The sequence below is a fragment of the Myodes glareolus genome, chromosome 26 (genome assembly GCF_982192425.1).
Source record: "Myodes glareolus chromosome 26, mMyoGla1.1, whole genome shotgun sequence".
Lineage (NCBI taxonomy): Eukaryota > Metazoa > Chordata > Mammalia > Rodentia > Cricetidae > Myodes > Myodes glareolus.
The window spans coordinates 15,581,399-15,600,073 of NC_142051.1; the positions used below are offsets into that span (position 1 = coordinate 15,581,399).

The 18,675-nt window shown below is 42.2% G+C and overlaps 2 protein-coding genes across 7 annotated transcripts in view; both read right to left on the reverse strand.

Annotated features, from left to right (window-relative positions):
* Nucleotides 1–14,461, reverse strand: part of Ptprb (protein tyrosine phosphatase receptor type B) — a 114,134-nt gene extending 99,673 nt beyond the window's left edge. The window contains exons 1-3 of the mRNA XM_048418617.3: nt 14,347–14,461; nt 12,534–12,929; nt 4,574–4,827 (exon numbers count right to left, since the gene is read on the reverse strand). Of these exons, the coding sequence (XP_048274574.3) occupies nt 4,574–4,827; nt 12,534–12,929; nt 14,347–14,401 (705 nt within the window). The 5' untranslated portion in view covers nt 14,402–14,461. The remainder of the gene's footprint in view (nt 1–4,573; nt 4,828–12,533; nt 12,930–14,346) is intronic.
* A 612-nt stretch (nt 14,462–15,073) lies between these two features.
* The window catches only part of Ptprr (protein tyrosine phosphatase receptor type R), a 235,498-nt gene continuing 231,896 nt past the window's right edge, over nt 15,074–18,675 (reverse strand). For 5 of the 6 annotated variants that reach the window (XM_085683131.2, XM_048418575.3, XM_085683133.2 and 2 more), the window contains one exon: nt 15,074–16,289. In XM_085683131.2, the coding sequence (XP_085539257.1) occupies nt 16,196–16,289 (94 nt within the window). In that variant the 3' untranslated portion in view covers nt 15,074–16,195. Of the gene's footprint in view, nt 16,290–17,320; nt 17,392–18,675 lie in introns of all 6 variants that reach the window. The other variant, XM_085683130.2, reaches the window with a different exon arrangement.

Genomic DNA, 18,675 nt, shown 5'->3' on the forward strand with positions numbered 1-18,675 from the left:
AGCACCATGGGGGAGCTTTGAGGGTGGTCTGTATGGTTTCCTCTAGGCCAGAGGTTCTCAACCTGTGGGTCATGACCCTTTGGGAGTTAAATGACCCTTTCACAGGGGTCACCTAAAGCCATTGGAAAACACAGATATTAACATTATGATTCGAAATAGTAACAAAATTACAGTTATAAAGTAGCAACGAAAATAATTTTATGGTTGGAGTCACCACACCATGAGGCACTGCATTAAAGGGTTGCATCATTAGGAAGGCTGAGCTCCCCTGTTCTTGGCAGTGGGGAGGCTGTTCGCCTTTAGTCTGCCTATATAACAATGGTGACAGCCCTGTATCTCCCTGCACTCTAAGTGGCCCAGACAAGGAGGCTGCCTAGGCTTGGTTTTGAGGTACTTTCTGCACTAGCCTCCTCTCTTATTTGGAGACTCACACTGGGCTGTGATCTCTTTGAAGGCCAAATGGAAGGAAACGCAGAACTGCGAAAGCTCAGCCCAGAACCACAATGGCTATTCACAAACTGAGGAAATGCTGCTCCTCCCAGGGCCAGCACAAGGGTGGGGTGGGAGAGGAAGCAGGCAGTGAGCCTCTAGGCAAGATGTGTAGATAGTGGTATCAGAACCAGCCAGGAACCTTGCTTTTCTGCACAGTCAGCAACTTTATCTCTTCTAGAGCAGGTTTGCAGAATCCGCTAGTTCAAGTGGGTTCCTCATGCCTGGAGTCAGCCAGGGTAGGGATGATACAACAAAGACTAAAAGAAGCCAACGTTAGTAAATCCTCACTTCCTTTCGGCTACAGCACCTCCCAAGGTGGTTCCTTTAATCAGATCTTTATTCTCAATCTTGTGAGGCAGATGAATGCCCACTGTGACCTCCGGTCCAAAGAAGGAAGCACAACTTGAGGAGAAACTGCTAGGACCTAGGCTCGGTTTCTTTGACACAGAAGCACCGGTTCTTGATTTCTGCATCTGACCTGTTAATTCCCTTAAGGTCTTGAGTTGGAGGTCGGGAGAGGAGAGGCAGGGGTAATAGTCATAGAGCTCTGAGACCAAGTCCTGGTCCGAGGATATAACCTTCCATGGTCAAATGCATCACAAAGCAGGGAGGATGTGAGAGAATTGGGAATGTAAAGAAAAGGAACACCCTGCATCTTCCAAGAGTGAGTTCAGGGTCGTTGTGTGTGCTTAGCGAAGAGAGATAACTGCAGAGCAAATATGTCTTCCTTGGCATTCGCCTTGATGAACAGGTACTATATATTAGAGAATATGGTGTCTTAGTGTGTGTATGTGCATGTGTGTATACTCTTGCTAACTTTCTCCTTAATCATTTGAGAAGGTCTTTGGGTTTTAACCTCTGCATGTTTTATTTAGACATCTGCAAAATAAGGATGGTGATGGCAATGGGGTAACGGTGATGACAATAATATACAGGGTCTTGTTTAATGGTTATGCATTCACCCCAACTATATGTATGTGCAATATATATATATATATACATATATATATATATATATATATATATATTGCAATGTTCTCATAAAGGAGCAGAGTCTATTGCCCTATCCCTTGAATCTCAGCTGGTTTTTAGCTTGTTTTAACCTCCAAATGTGGCCGAAGGAGCCTTGTGTGATTCCAGAGTCTCTACTTCTAGAATCCTGCAGCCTTTACCTTTGGCCTTTTATGAAGCTGGACTAACTTCCCATCATGAAAGGGAAGCTGGTATTGTTTACTAGAGGATGAGGGGTCATGAGGTGAGCCTAGATGGCCGGCTCACAGCCAATGCCGAGGGCTAGTCATGCAAATGAGCTGAGTGTTGATCTTAGAGCCCTGCTGACCTCCCGCGCTGAATGTAGCTGCAGCAGTGAGCCCGGATGAAGTGGTAGAGGAACCACCATCCGAGCAGCCCCACTGGAGTCCACTCCAGACCAACCCACCCCCGTCCACTCTCTCCCCTTTCATTCTGTGCCATTACGCTCACCTCCATTCTATTTTGTTCCAGACTAGCTCAAACTTTTCCTCTTTCCCCCAAAATTTCAAGCATTTTGTTCAGGTGCTTTCGTCTAACACATACAGTCACGAAACCTTGTCTTCACTCAAACACAACGCCCCCAACCCAGCTCGGTAAAACATCTTCACGAACAGATGCTATGTGAGGAAGAAGGCGACTAAGAGAGCTTTAGATCCAATTTCCAACAACTGAGCTGACTACCTTACTCACGTTCCCCTGATGTTCTTTGTCACAATTACTCTCAGAGGACACAAATTTTGAACCATAAGTGACTTGTGTTACTTTTCAAAATCTCAGACTCCAGCAGTTAATAACAAACTGTGGAGTAGCGTTCCTTTAAGTTGTTTGATGGGAAGGATGGCTAGATTCGAGTTCAGAATTTTGCACTGGGAGAAACTGCCTTTGGAGACAGCATGGTTTTGTTTTAGTTGGTTTTTTTTTTTTTATTCTCATATCCCAAAACAGAGTGAACATTTTGTCGGAACTTCAATAAAGCTAGAGGTGAGAATCCAGTAATGTTGGGTGCCCCATCTGGGAGCACATATAAACACTGTAGTTGGTTTCTTTCTAGAAATGATACCCCCAATGAACCAACCAACAAACTAATGAACCAACCAAACAACCAACCAAACAGCCAATGAACCAACCACCTAACCAACCAACCAACCAAAAGCACCCTCCCGAAATCCTGAGAAAACAAAGAAACAACGACAACAAAACCCTCACCATTGTGCTGCTATTATCTAAGGCTACAAATTCTGCTGGGGGATGATCCTGTAAGCTCTGTCATGCCGGGTTAGATTGACTCAACCAGTGGTGTATCTGCAACAGCTGATTGTTCTGAATATACTTTTGCAGAGTCTGGCTAACTCTTGAACCTATTTCTAGGTTTCATAATGTCAGACATGGGAAGGGCTCTGTGCTTTGGGAGGATGATAGATTATCCTTTTAATGCTAAAAGACCACTTCTTGGCATTCAGGTAGTTAGGTGTCTGGGATGGTCTTTATTTCATGTGCTTTGTTTGATATACTTATCTTTTCTGGACTGTTATAAATACTTAAGTTCCAATGTAAATGAAATGCTCTACTAAGTTAATGGTAGAATGTGAGTTTTTGTGGTGGCATACACAGACAAAATAAGGATGTGAGAATTCATTTTCAAAAGTGCAAATATCTCATTCACTTTAGTGGATCAAATGGCTAAGGAGCTGAAGAACTAGGGAGTGCCCCAATCGTGGGGGGCTCCTAAGTCATGGCTCACCAATCTCATGTCCTTTTTTCCCACTTTGCAAAGCTAACAGTCTGAGACCACAATGAGCCAAGAGGTAGGCAGAAGTTAAGGTAGAAGTAAGGAGCTTTAACTGTGCCCCTCTTTTTCTGTCATAAGCCTCAACCGAGTGGAGGGATGTAGAGGCACAGCTGACCTTCAAAGGCAGATTCAGAGTGCGTGTTCTCAGGATAGATATTTCTATTAATGGACAGAGATTGAGGGTATTGCTTGAAAGGGATGTAAAGAGTTTCCAACCGGGCCTTCCTAACTCCTTTTCATAGGCAAGGGAAGAACTGGGTCAGAGGGAAGATTTATGGTAACAGAAAAGTGGAACCAAAAGTAGAGTCCCAGGAGCTGTTCAGTGTTCTCACTATATTTGTTTTGTGATCCATAATGATACATATGTTCAGTAGTGGAAGACCATATGCAATATTAGGCTCAATACAATGAGAGATCCAACTGGGTGGATGTCATTTGGATGATATTGAATGTCTTCAGTCTTTAAATTATTCGGGGTGCCTATTGGCAAAGAGCTACACTCTCAAGTGAAGTGTAGACTTTTTCTTTGTCTGTGCTGTGGATTAACTTAGGGCTTTACCCTGGCATGTGCTCTAGCACCCTGTCATCAAAATATACCTGTGTTCTGCAAACTTGAACTCTTCTCGTCTCTTCTAATTGCACCATCATTGTCTACATGATGGTTCGAATCTCTGAGAGGAAAGCAAAGCCAAAGAAATGAATACTCAAACCAGAAAGAGTGTTTGGGTAACACCTCGAGCTGCCAATACTGATGTTCATTCTCTTGACCCTTCTGTCACTGTGGGGACTATCAAGACCACAGGTAGGTGACGCACAGGGCATGGTGATGCGGAGGTGCCATGACTTCTATTTATCATTGTCTTCCTAAGCAATTCGAGTGATTCTGGATCTGTCACTGTTTTGTGATTCTTGCCCCTTAGGGCACAAATGGTTTGGAACCACCAAATACTGGCATCAGCATTTATTTACTTGTTTCGGGCTATGTTTAAGATCACGAACCCTGCCTTTGGTCCACAAAACGCTATTGTACCAGGTTACCGAGTACCAGGACAGCAGGACCAAGCCCAACTACTCCATCTCATCAAGATGCAGCAATTTCAAAGTTTTCCTCATTCTGCCAAATCCGTTTGTGTACAATTTGCAGTTTAGACACAAAATGACCGATTTCTTAGTGCACCGTGGCATTTTGAACACAGAGAGTCTTTTCAAGGAAAGGGTTTACTGGGACCACTCGCAACCATACCACCCGCCTCTTTTTACCTCTGTAGTGATGCTGAAGGAAGGTGGAGTAGTTGATGGACTCCAGGCTGTGACTGTAGTCCCCGTCGTGTGCAGGCTGGGGAGAGCTGTCTTGCTGCTGCTTGGCCTGTAGGTCTCTGCAGTACTCCCGAGGAATGTCTCTGTGGTGTTCCTAATGTGTTCCAGGCTGTATGGAACTGTGTGGAAAGTAGTGAGCATCTGCGGTGCAACAGAGTTCCTAGCAATTCGCACTGAGACTTCTGTTCCCAGGCCAGCTGAAGGGAAGAAAGGACAGGGGACAAACATCATTCTCACGTTTTATGAATTTTATGTGAACTCTTCGCATAAAACGATTTTGCTTTGAGATAGGTCATCACGTGGTTCAGAATGATCTTGAGCTTGCTATATAGCCCGAGGACATTGAGCTCCTGTTCATCTTGCCTCCACTTCCTAGGTGTTGATATTACCTGTGTGGACCACCATGCCTGGTATATACAGAGCTAGGGGTTGAACCCATGGCTTTGTGTAGGCTAGGCTAGGCAAGGGCTTTACTAACTAAGCTATATTCCTATCTAAAAGCAACTTTAACAAAGTAAAAGAAGGTCCCTTCGATAAGGAGCGTGTGGTAGTAGTGTATAGAAAAGCCAAGAGCTCCTCAGTATAGGAAAATGTCCATATGCCCTGTCCAGCATATCAGCATATACATCCTTGATCCAGCTGCCAGCTTTACACGGTGGAGGCAGAATTGTGAAAATCTGTTGTATATGGAAAGGCCAGTTCTGCACAGAAGACAGAGTATCATGCTACAGCTATCTGGATGACTGGATTGGTCTCAGGAGTAGTCTGTGAGTTTCCAGAGGTCTACCCACACATCTGATCGAAGGGAATTCAATTCCTCTTACAGCAGTGCTAGGGAATAGTTATAGCTTTTATCAGCTTCCCAAAGGAGCTGATATAACAGCTTTGAGAATCACTGCTACTGACTTCCCTAACTACATCATGAAGAGTGTGGCTCCTTGCTGGGGGAGGAGTTAATGATATTTATTTCTTTAACCATAATCCAAACATTTATGATAAGAACCTTAGTGGTGTTAATTTATTTTAACTAATATATAAACCCGTAAAATTATATATGAATGAAGTGTTAGTGATGTTTAAATTTCTGCATACAGTATATAATGTTTAAATCAGATCATACACATTTATCTCCTCAAACATCTTTTTAAATTTCATGGTGTAATTATTTATAATCTCCTCCTAGCTTTTTGAGACATGCAGTACGTTCCCATGTACCTCTGACTGTCAAAGAGCACATCAGAATGTCTCGCTCCTGTCTAACCATAGCATACTGTCTGAGGGTGGGGAGTGTTTTTAATCCTGTGAGGCTTCAATCATGAGACTGCTGTATTTTCTTTTCTTTCTTTTCTTCTTCCTTCCTCTTTTCCTTTCCTTTTTTGAGACAGGGTTTTTCGGTGTAGCCAAGGCTGTGTAGCCTCAAACCTGCCTCTGCCTCCTGAGCGCTGGGATTAGAGGCGTGAGCTGCCCAGCAAGGCTGTTGTAGTTTCTAAATTAGCTATCTTTTAAAAGAGTAGCTAGTGGGGCTGGAGAGATGGCTCAGTGGTTAAGAGCACTGCCTGCTCTTCCAAAGGTCCTGAGTTCAATTCCCAGCAGCCACATGGTGGCTCACAACCGTCTGTAATGAGGTCTGGTGCCCTCTTCTGGCCTACAGACATACACACAGACTGAATATTGTATACATAATAAATAAATAAATATTAAATTAAAAAAAAGAAAAAAAAAGAGTAGCTAGTGATTTAGGATATATGAGCAGGTGGGATAAAATTTTGAATATTTAAAAACAAGCAAAAAATTGTGCTCATCTTACACCTTTGGTTTGTTTGTTTGTTTTTATGACAGTATTTCTCTGTAATTTTGGGGCTTGTCCTGGAACTAGACCAGGCTGGCCTTGAACTCACAGATAACCGCCTGCCTCTGCCTCCCAAGTGCTGAGATTAAAGGTGTGTGCTACGCTGCCTGGCTCTTCTTACATTTTTGATAAGCTCCCAGGCCTTCGAGTCACTGGGTAGCCATACCCTAGGGCAAAGCCGCACATTGGAAAAGTCTGCCAGTCTGAGAGGTGTGTCTGGACGCTTCACTGGCTTACCAATGCTATGTTGGCAGGTAGATAAACCCAGGAAATCCTGTCAAAATCAGGTAACTAACTCAAAAGAGTGGGGGCTTTAAGACACAGAGCAACTTTAATTTCTTATCACTTCTTTCCTTGTACTTTGAATAAAACAACTCTTTAGTAGGCAACTACTATGTCCCACGTAGCCCCTCTTAAAGAAGGAATTAGTCACACTTTCTAGTTAACTTTACTTACCCCTCTTTTGAGTCTCATTTCTTCCCATCCTAATTTTACCTGACTAGCACATTTCCTATGGCAATGTATGTAAATAAGAAGGGCTATGGGACAAAAATGGTTCATGACAGAAAAGGTCCATTATGGTAATGAAATATAAGCAGACTTTTTTTTTTTTTTCGAGGCAGGGTTTCTCGAGACAGCCTTTCCTGGAATTAGCTCTTGTAGACCAGCCTGGTCTCGAACTCACAGAGATCTGCCTACTTTACCTCACGAGTGCTGGGATTAAAGGCATGGACCACCACCGTTCAGCCTAAATAGACAGTCTTGAAAAAGTTAAAAAAGAAACATGGGTGAATAAGCATTGTTTCCTTGACACAAACGGCAGTGCCAAGGATTTTGTTTGTAGGTAGTTGTGGACAGACACTTCAGCAAAGAAAAGTATCGGACACCAGTTAAATTCAAAGTTAAGGTAATAATATTTCAGTATAATTGAGTTTATTTATTTAGTGCTAGGAAACAACTCAAAAATTATATTTTATAGCATACTTAATATTTATCTTAATATACCTAAAATTTATCTGAAATTCAAATGTAAGTGGGCAATCACGTGTATTATCTACAACTTTCCTTCTATGTCTACTCAATCTACACTTCGATAGCTTCACATTTTGATATCTTTCTGGATGCTTCTTTCTGTATATTTCATTTTTTTCCTCCCACATCATTTAGCACGGTCTCTGCCTGTGTGTCATGGTTATACACTTTGCACACAGGTGAGCGATTAAACTCCAGGTGTTTCCTCATGTTAAACCATGGTTCTCCCTGAGACTTTGGCAAAAGTGTTTTAAGAAGCAGCCTTAATTTCTCAGTCTTGATTTCAGAGTCTAGAGTTTAGACGTCTCCCTCCAAAGCGCCTGCCAGTGTAGGGATAAAAAGCAGATGGAGGTCAGTATTTCTGTTGCTTTCAGGTTTGCCCAATGCTGATTTTCTTAGTTAAGGATCACATAATACAGTTTTAGTTCCCAAGCCCTTTTTAGAAAGTAATGATGGGGTTAGGACCCAAGTCAAGCTTCCTAATACCTAGTATGCAATTGCATTCTTGTTTGCCAGGCTGTGCTTCCTTCACTAAAAAAAATGGCTGGTGAGTTTTTATTGTAAGACCTTAGAAAAAGAAAACCGACATGCATATCATTGGATGAAATTAGACTCTCCAGAGAAATGATCAGACATTCTGGAGATTTGGGCTGCAACTCTCACTGTAGATGTTACCATTGCTTTTGGCTTTTGGCTTTTATATGGAGAAAAATCTCAGTCTTCTACTGCAATCATCTTTAATCATCCTCATATATTTTTCAAATAACACAGAGAAAACGTACCCTTTTTCCATTTGAGGCAACCTTCTCCCCATTCCCCTTTTTGCCAAAGAAATAAATCCAGTATCTCTGTATTTCATGTCTGTGTTTTTGATTTTTTTTTCTATTTAAAAGCTAGAGAAATTTTAGCCCGAACATCCAATTTCTATGTTTTATAGACTTTAAAGCAGTGGCTTGCCATAATAGTTGGTGTCAAAGACACCTTTGAAGTTTGATGTTGCAGCTTCACTCTAGAAACTTCAATTTGGTAGATTTGGTGTGGGTCCCAGACTCTGCCTTTCTACGGTTCCCTGGGTGACTCTAGTCTACAGTTTTAGCCATAAACACACTTTGAGTCAAAAGGCAGCCCTGATACCTTCTCCCTCTGTTCCTACCCTGGCTCTCCCTCTCTCCTTTCTTTGACAGGGTCTCATGTAGCTGAGGCTGCCATGGACTCCCATTCTGTTCTTCCACATCCCAAGATTAAAGGCATTACAAATCAGCAATTGTGATCATTTCTCATGTGGGTACTGGAAGTTTATAAAATAGTTCGGAAGAAAGACAATCCTTGTTACAGATATACAAGACTTTCAAAGTTAAGGTCATTTTTCTAGTGCTGAGCTCTGTTGGAATAGACATGGAATTATTTTAAAAATAAGTCTTTTGGTGTTTGGTGTCTATATCTTCTAACAATTTTGGAAGTGTGCAGACATCTCACAATTCACTGAAGAGGAAGATGTTTTGACGGTGGCAAGGAAAAGTTCTTGCACAATGTAACAATATGCTAAAGCTAGTGTTAGTGTTTGTATTGTGCCATTGTACTGCACTGTTTCCACATTATAGCAAAATTCTTCCTAGGACATAATTCAAGGCCAGCAGGGCATCCTGTATTCAATCCAAAACATTTTCCCACTGAAACTGTTACTAGCTTTCAGTGAGACCAAGGTCACCTGTAAGATGATAAGATATGTGTTGACTTTACCAGGTCAAGGCCATCTTTGAGCACATTTTTAAAGGGCAAGAAACTAATAATCAGACTCAAAAATCTTCATTAACCGAGATATAAGATTTTTGTATAGCTGGGTGGTAGTGGTGCACACTTTTAATCCCAACACTCAGGAGGCAGAGGCAGGCGGATCTCTGTGAGTTCGAGACCAACCTGGTCTACAGAGTGAGTTCCAGGACAGGCTCCATAGCTACTGAGAGACCTTGTCTCAAAACAAAAACAAAAAAGCAAAATCAAAAAAAAAAAAAGATTTTTGGGTAACGATAAGAACAATAAACAAATTAGTTTCTCTTAACATCATTCTTGTGACAAGACATTTTAATTGTATTAGTTTTTTTTTTACTCTGGAGAAAAACGTCAAAAGTAATAAAATATAACACATATATTAAAAGTGAGTAAATTGTGTGGGAGAGCTAACAATGAAGCTGAAGGAAGGGAAAGGCATCACACACGCATACACACTCCAGACAGTCCTGGGCTCTGTAAGGGTGAACGGAGCAAAGAGGGGAATTAGAGTAGATTCGTAAGAAATGACCAAGATGACTAGCATACCAGAAAGAGTGGTCAATGAAATAAAAGGTGCACTTAAAAACATACCCAAGTGGAAATATACTAAAATTAATAAATGAAAACTCATACCAATACCCAGCAGAGTTAAATATCAAAGCAGAACAGAGCTAGTAATATGAAATGGAAAAAGAAATCCGAATGAACCCAAAGAGATACTTTTCAGTAGCCAGATACTGACAAGTTCTGAGTAGGATTATGGGTTGCACTATGAGCCTTGTTTTTCTGTTTTTAACGAGACAGGTTGATGTTTAGGACATCATGGTCAAGTTGCCATCTTGACAACTCAGAATGATACCTTTAGAGCCCTGCTATTTGTTTTTTTGATTTTTTAAAAAGCTTTAAAATAGTGATTTGAAAAATAATTATTTTCGTAATTGTTCAAAGTGGGTGTTCCACACCTGCAATCTCTGTGCTTGGGAAGCAGGACCCTCTGTGGGACCCACAGTTTGTGAGTTTCAGGTCAGTCTGGGCTTTCACAGTAAGACCTTGTCTCAAAAACACCAAGGCCTTGCAGGCAGCATGGAGGTAAACACCTGCCTTGCCTGATTTGAGGCTAGAGATGGGTCTCCCTTCCTGTGGGTAAGAGTAAAAATGTTGCTGGGGGGTGGTGGCGCACGCCTTTAATCCCAGCTCTTAGGAGGCAGAGACAGGAGGATCTCTGTGAGTTTGAGGCCAGTCTGGTCTACAGAGAGAGTTCCAGGACCAGCCAGAGCTACATAGAGAAACCCTGTCTCAGAAAATAAGAGATAAAAGAGTACAATTTGTTATATTTAGCATGGTCCTGTGTCACTCAGGGCAGACCTGAACAAATCAGCCACAGGGACGAAACTGTACTGATTGCTCTATGTGCTGTATATGTTCCGATAAAATTGAATTTTCTAATAGACTACTGTATTTTTACTCTCTTTGCATGGTCAGAAGTGATAGGATTGAGATCATAAACCTCAATGTCTATTGCAGAAGAGCCCTCAACTAGTATCTAATTATGTATTTGCTTAGCATTTGCCTGAGAGACAGAACACTGCTTAAAGATTACCATGGTGGAAAATCTCCAATCAGTCTCAGAGGTGAGTAACTAGGAAAAGGTTTTAGGTACAGTAGATGCTGATCCCCAAGAAGGACTGTGGACCCATGATAGTGTCAATACAGGTCCATAGCTCCTGACTCCAGATCTTGAGGTTGTTGTGGATAAAGGAAGGTGGGAAGGGATCTTGGGAATCTGTGTTTTCAGTAAGCTCTGCCATTTCCTCATGACTTGGTCAAGCAGCCAGCTAGATGGATCAGTACTGGGAGGCACTGGGAAGAATTGGGGGAGTACTGGAAATGACTGGGAATCACTGGGTCAGCACAGGGAGTACTGGGTCAGCACTGGGAAGGACTGGGAAACATTGGGCTGAATGGGCTCTGCCCTGGGAGGCACTGGATCAACACTGGGAAGAACTGGGGAGTACTGGGAACTGTTGGGTCAGCACAGGAAAGTACTGGGAAGCCCTGAGTCAGCACACTTGTAAGGGATGTACACTAGACATGAAGTTAACTCGAAATTAGGACAACTTATCATATCCTGATGAACTTCAGTCTATTTACTGTGAAGATTCATTTCTAAGTGATTCTCCCAGTGTTCTTTAAGTTTCTTTCATGCCTAGTGTATTGCAATTTTGCAAGTTTTATCTTTCATGACTCCCTGAGCCAACCTCTGATGGCAGAGCAGAGCCACCATGAATATAGCCAACCCGAAGGGAAGATGAAAATACATATATATTCCACAAATATTCCTACTTAGGACAATTATGTACTGAAACAGGAATTTGTGTGTGCATATATACTTTTTTATGCACATCTATTATCTGGGGACACTAATTATCAACAATTAGAAAAATTATTATGACGACTCATTGGCTTTGACTGTATTTAAAAAAAGGATGTTCCCTTGGAATGATGTGAGCACCAACATGAGACAGTTTTGAAGCATGGCCTGGTATCATCCCTGCTTTTTGATGCTCCTTCCTGTGTCCTAAAACTCCTCCTCATTAGAGGATAGAAATTTCTAGATCAGTTGAATCTAATTTCCTGGCCATTGACTTTAGTCATTACATGTGTACATATGCCTGGATGTATATTCCGACACCTAGTAGGGTTTGATCATAGTGTCTGGCACAAAACGGAGACTCAAGAAGCAGTTTTGGACCTGAGAAGATGGCACAGTGGGTATGAAAGCTGAGTTCAGATCCCCAGGACCCTTTGAAGGGTGCAGGTTCAATAGCACAAGGCTCTCCTGTGGTGAGATGAGAGATGGAGACTGGAGGATGTACAGAGATGTGTAGACTATCTAGTGTAATGTATGCAGGGGTGAAGAAGAAACATTGTTTCAAATAAAATGGACGTCAAGGCCTAAGACCCATGACTGTCCTCTGACCTTTCTATAGTCAAGAAGTGGCACTCACACAAGATCTCACACACATGTGAATGCACAGACACATTTTAGAGTCTAAGTACAAGGAAAGAAGGGAAAGGAAACAACAGAGGCAGAGAAGTTGCTGACTTTAATGAGGATAATGAAGTTTTCCATTGTTGGGTACCACTTAGTATACATCTGTTTGCAAAAGGATGTGTCCTGCAGAGGAGATGGCTCTCCCTGGGCTTTGCAAAGACCAGAATGACTGTCAGAACTCATTCGACACCACTCACCTTGCTTTGCACAGAGGTTTTCACTGACCAGCTTTCCTTCCTTGTTGGTGTCTAATTTCATCCAGCTATCGAGGTATTTACTAATCTTCTTGACCACTACCTTACGGTTTTGTTTCTTGAGAAAGAGAGAGGTATTTTCCACCTCAAGGAAGCCTTCTTGGTCATGGCAGGTCCATCGGGGTGCCTGGGCACAGGGAGTGGAGACTGCTGGTCGGAAAGGACCCCTTGAGGAGTTGGAGACGCCCAGACACGATCCAGATTTAATGTGAAGAAGCTTCCCATCCTCAGTCGACAGCCACTGCTGGTTCTGGCTGGTGGCATTGCATGAGCTCATAACCACTTTCTGATTTATAGAAAGACACTGCTGTTTACGGACATGGACTATCTGGAACCCTTCTGGAAGATGAGAGACTTATGAAGTACCATGGAAAGGCCATTACGTAGCAAAACCACCTGCCCACATAACTAACTGCATTAAAAATAACAGGTTTACTTATATTTTGATCTCTCTAGCGTTGCAAATACATAGACTCAGACTTAGCTCACATGACTTAAAATCCTAAGGCAAACAAAACCACAACCCTCTTTTCCCACAAACCCAGTCAACAAACCAACCAAGAACATCCTCTAAGCTCAACCAAGCAACAAAGCAACCAAAAACACCCTCCCAAACCAACCAAAAAACCCACCAAAAAAATAAGCAAAAAAACAAGGCCAAAAAAAGAATATTGAAACATTACACATAGCACTTCCTTATTAAACTTCTGTATGATTTAGTGAGGATAAATCCCCACTGGGAAAATGAAAAGGATCTTGGAAAAGAAACAAAGTCATCCAAGGAATATGGCTTTTCATTGGAATAGGAAAGATAAACACAGAGAATAGTGTGTGCATTACGAAAGTCAATTACAGAGCTTGGTCCCCTTTAATCATTTGGTCTTCTTCATATCATAACCCTGTTTCGTCATATATAAGAGAGAGATGCTTCCTTCTCAGTCCCTATGCTCCCAAAATAAATAAATACTTGCTTATGAGTTATATGGTCTGAATAAGCACTTTAAAAATTGGGTACATTTATTAAAAGATAAAAATACAATGGAATTTCCCATCTTTCGAAGCATAAGTTGTGGTTGGTAGTCAACAACTCAAGTATTAATTACCAGAGGCTATGTCCCTGAAGCCCTGCAGATAAACATCGATTTGGTGACAATGTGTATAGTTTCCCACCAAATACCAACATATTTAAAAGACATCAGCATTTCCTGAAAACTAAATGCCACTTTAAAAACATTCACAGTAAAACACTCAGGCTCAGAAAACATTTTCAAGGAGTTTTTAACCTAAACCACCTAGCTTTTCCACGGAAATATTCAGTCCTTCCAAATGACAGCTCCCAAATAAAGCACATCCCCTCACTCTCTTGAATCATATTCCTGATGTATGTATTTTTCTTTAACAGAGAAGAAAGTAAACGTATAACTTGATTGGAAAAAAATTACAGAGAATTCTATAGATTGTTACGTATAAATAATGAAAGATGCTTGCTCAGGGCTCCTCACTCCAAGGCCCATTCTTCCAGGAGCTGAGCTGTCCCAGGCACTTGGTAAATACTTATTTTCTTCTGGAGAGAAATCTCAGTAGTGTGGCCAGAGCTGTCTCCTTTAATCCTCCCTCCCCATCGTCTCTGGCTACACTGCCATGGAGACCTGGCTCCGATTCTGGCTTATTTCAGACACTTCTCAAAAGGCTACCAGCCTCTTCGGCTAACGTTGAGAGAGACGATGCCTCAGGAAACTGAGGCAGACCCACTCACCCAAGCTCCCGAGGATCAGGCAGGTTAGAATCGCCATGTAAAATTCAGCCTCCATTTTCCACTTAAACAACGGTTCATGCTTCGCTTGGGGGAAAAAAATCCTCCTAGATAAGAGAGGCAAAGAGGAGGAAGGAAATGTGCTTCACGGAGAGGGGAAAAGTCAGTGACACACTTCCTCCAATTGAATTGTTTGGGGAAGTTTTACACCAGTGTCCTTCTGTCTGTTTCCTTAGAAAGAAGGTATAATGATCACCTCTTTTTAAAATGTAGACCCAGCCCCCAGGAGCCAGAATACACCCCAGAGCGTCTTCCCCTGCTGTCTCTTTGGCACATGAGTATTTCTTAACCTCAAGACGAAGGAAGAGAATCGTAATGTCAGATAATTGAGTCTTCCTACGCCATCGCCTTCTTTTCAGGTGATATGATTCTGTCCAACATACGTAAGCCATGCAATTTATGGGGGTCTGTGACAAGTGCTAGAAAGACATAAACACGTACTGCTTGTCTAATGAGACGCTGGCGTCTATGAGGGAAACCACATAATGATGGCACTTCCAGATCATTATCTCTCCAGTGATTATAAAGAACGCCTTTTGGAGAGAGGCAACTCTCTGTCCGGGAGAAGGAAAAGACTGAAATTAAATCCACCATAGTACCTACTTCAGTTTACCCACATGATGGCTGCTTTCCAAACGGGGGTAAGAAAAGAATACACGCCACTCATTACTTTGCGTTAAGAGCCGTTTATTGGTAGGTATGAAATAATGTCAACTTCGCTGAATTGAACATTCATAGATGAGCCCAACATCTCATGTTGGCTGGGGGTTCTTGTCTTGCTTTCCTTTGTCTCTTGAGAAGTGAAAGCGTTTAGAAACATAAGGATGTGCGTGACAGCATCCTTAGAAGAACTTCGGGGAATGAGGCAGGTTGGAGCATCCCCCCAAGGCACCTGCCCTGTATTAGGAGAGAGATTCCAGGTAGAGAGCATATTCAAAAATCCCTTCTTAGAAGAAGAGAAATGAGTGTTTAAAATTAGTGATACTTTAGAGTGACTATAAATTTGTTGATCCCCTTTTGAAAGCAAAACAAGTCACAATGTAGAAATATAGTGGTTGGAGTTGTAAAACAAGAGCCAACTCCGTGCCTAATAATAGAATATATATATACACACACACACATACATATATATGTATATATGTATCCAATGACAGTCATTGTGCTCTGTAATTGATTCATAGGAGGTACTATAAATACACATTTAATAGATATTATCAAGACACATTTCCATATAAAATAGTTACTGCATTTGATTTTTTTTTCTTCCAAAACAAAAACGTTATTTGTTAAAAATCTGTTCTTGATCACTTGCCACTTGAGCAGCAAGAGTCTGGTAACCGAGATAGGTAAAGCACTTAAACCGGAACAGGTGACGAGCTGGCTGTCCGCTCACAAGCCAGACTTGGTGCACACGAAAGCATCTAAACACATGAGAACGGCGTCAGCAGCGCTTCCCGCCGCCACAGTGCCAGTCACTGAATATTACACACATGGATTCCGTGTGGCAGATAATCACCACAGACGAAACAAAGTCCACCGTAGGCTGTGTGAGAAATGATCATACCACCATCAGCATGGAACCTTCGAAATAATTTGGAAGGGTGCTTACAAACGCATTCCTATACACAAAGGGTTGGCAGACATTTCTGTTGTCAGGTCTTCCACAGTCCACGCCTCAGGTTGGTTTTAGAGCCTCCTCATCCGCTGCAGGGGGGCTCCTTCGAGGAGCCTTAAGCAGGTGATTCCGTTAGTCACCCGTGAGAGATGGACACTTTGGTGAATCTTCACGGAATCACTCGACAGTTTCTGGTGGAAGTCTGCTCTCGTAGAGGCACAGGGCGTGGTGCACAAATTCATACTGCTCACTGGTTTGGACCATGCCACCCCTGCACGGAAGAGATCATAAAATAACTCAGTATGGCTCTCACCTTATCACACTGTAACCTAGACATGACACCGGAACTAGAATGTTACGCCAAACATGCGAAATAGATGATCTTACAGGTTTTTTTTTTTTTTTTTTTTGCGACCCTTCTTACCTGTGTCTAAACACCATGTCAATGCAGTTATATGCTCTGCAACAATGTCATATCATGATGACTCATAGGTTAGTGATAATGACGATGCTGGTATGAACCAGCCCACCCTCTGATCACTGTAATTACTCTGTACATTCCCTAATAATGCAGAATGATGACAAATGACTTTGTTGTTAGCATTTGTATTTACTATCCTTCTTGGTGTTACTTAGCTCATATGCCTACTTCAATTTTAAAAGTTGGCTGGAAAAACTGTATGTCACGTTAGGCTGGCAGCCACGGCACTGTACCGTAGTTACTGTAGCTCTTGACTACACTGTCTTTTCTTGGGTATTCATTGGTTCCTGATGGTTTTGGAAAAGCAGGAAATGCTGTACATATATTGTATCATCTAGGTGTGTGGTAGGTGTGTGTCTGGGTTTGTCCACATGTACTATATAGTGTTTACACAACAACAAAGGTGTCTGATGATACATTCTCCAGAATATCTCTCTATCATTTAGCAATGCATGCATGGACCATGCTTTCTCTTTCTTCTCCCTCTACATATATGTGTGAATACACACACACATACACACACACACACACACACACACACACACACATATATGTATATATATGGATCAATATAATGCCATGCGCTCTAGGCACCTAATTATTTATGTTAGTGTTTTGAGACAGGATCTCCTATAACTGAGGCTGGTATTGAACTCACTCTGTGGAAGAGGATGACCTTGAACTGAATCCTCCTGCCTTCTGGAAGGGCTGTTACCTCCTGTCCTGTCACCAGAGTAGTGACAGACCCTTACAGTTGAATACTCGGACTCTGGAATGAGTCACGCCATAATAGCTCCAACACTTCTTGTGCTAATTTTTACCTGTGCGATGCACACAACTTTCCTAAAAGCGTTTGGCCTCGGTCCCCTCTTCTGTTAAATCCAGGTAGTGCCTAGGCGACAAAGTCATTCTGAGTGTTAAACTCACAGCAGCTGGAGCCGAGGTTTTAGTTCGCAGGATCCTTACCAGCCCTCTTCTGTTAAAATGCGTTACGTATGCATTTGGGCTAAAAATGCTAGCAGCGGGTTAACAAAGCACAGCCGCACAGTGATCTATTGCTCTTCCTACAAATGAAAGACCTACTGGGAAGTGCTTTATTTAGGGCACCAAGCAGCCTTTGGGTGTGCTAGGCATCTAAACACAATAGTGGGTGGATCCTTCAGCTGACTGGAAACTGGGAATTGACTCTTGCTTTTCCTCTTTGCCAGGGCCATTGTCACCACCAGCTGTTCAGCCTTCCCAATGTCATAGATTGGAAAAAGGCAGCTTCTTTGGGAGAAAAGTTCCTAGTTCTCATCGTATTTTGATATGCATAATACTTTTTTCACATTTTCTCCTAGGGTGATGGTTCTCTAGCTTGATAAACTGTCAAACCTTAATACCAAAGTTACCTATTCTTCATTTCACTAAGTAAGAGTTATCACTAGGGTAATTATCCAAACTTTTGTAATCTCTCTGTAACTCTTTAGTCACATAGCAAATCCTAATTTAGTTTTAGTCTTGGTTTTAAGAGGTTCATTTTTTTTTTTCGAGTGGCGTTTGGTACTACTCAGAACAATTTTTCGAACATGTAGGCCATCCCAACTTGAAGAGATGATGGATTGTTTGCACTGTCACATGGCTTTGGTGAATGACAACTGAAACTGGCCTTGTATGTTTGCCTGTCAAACTACTAAAGCAGTGACCCTACTGAGCTAGGCAGTGGTTCCTCAGGCAGGCTTGACACGGTGCCAAAACCACGCATTGGGCAAGAAGTGGAGGGGTGACTTCAGTTTCCAGTGTTAGGCACTTCCTTGTAGGAGCAGTACCACAGTCTTTTCCAGGAGAACTGCACGTTCTGTTGACCGAGCAAGGATTGGTCAGAAGGTGGCAACAGAAACGGCAGCAGAGAGAGAGAGAGAGAGAGAGAGAGAGAGAGAGAGAGAGAGAGAGAGAGGTCACGTTCTTTTCCTATTTGTAGGATGACATCTGGGAACATTTGAAAAAAACATAGCAGGTGTTCAGGAGATGCTGGTCTGGCCTGCACAGCTTAGGAGATGGAGCCACAGCAAATATGAGGGCAGCTGTAGGGCACTGAGAGGCACCTCCCTTCCTTTGACATTTTCTCAGAGGATCGACACCCCTACGTCAAGGCGTGGGCTGCAAGAGGAACCTCTGTGTGCACTGCCTCTCTTGG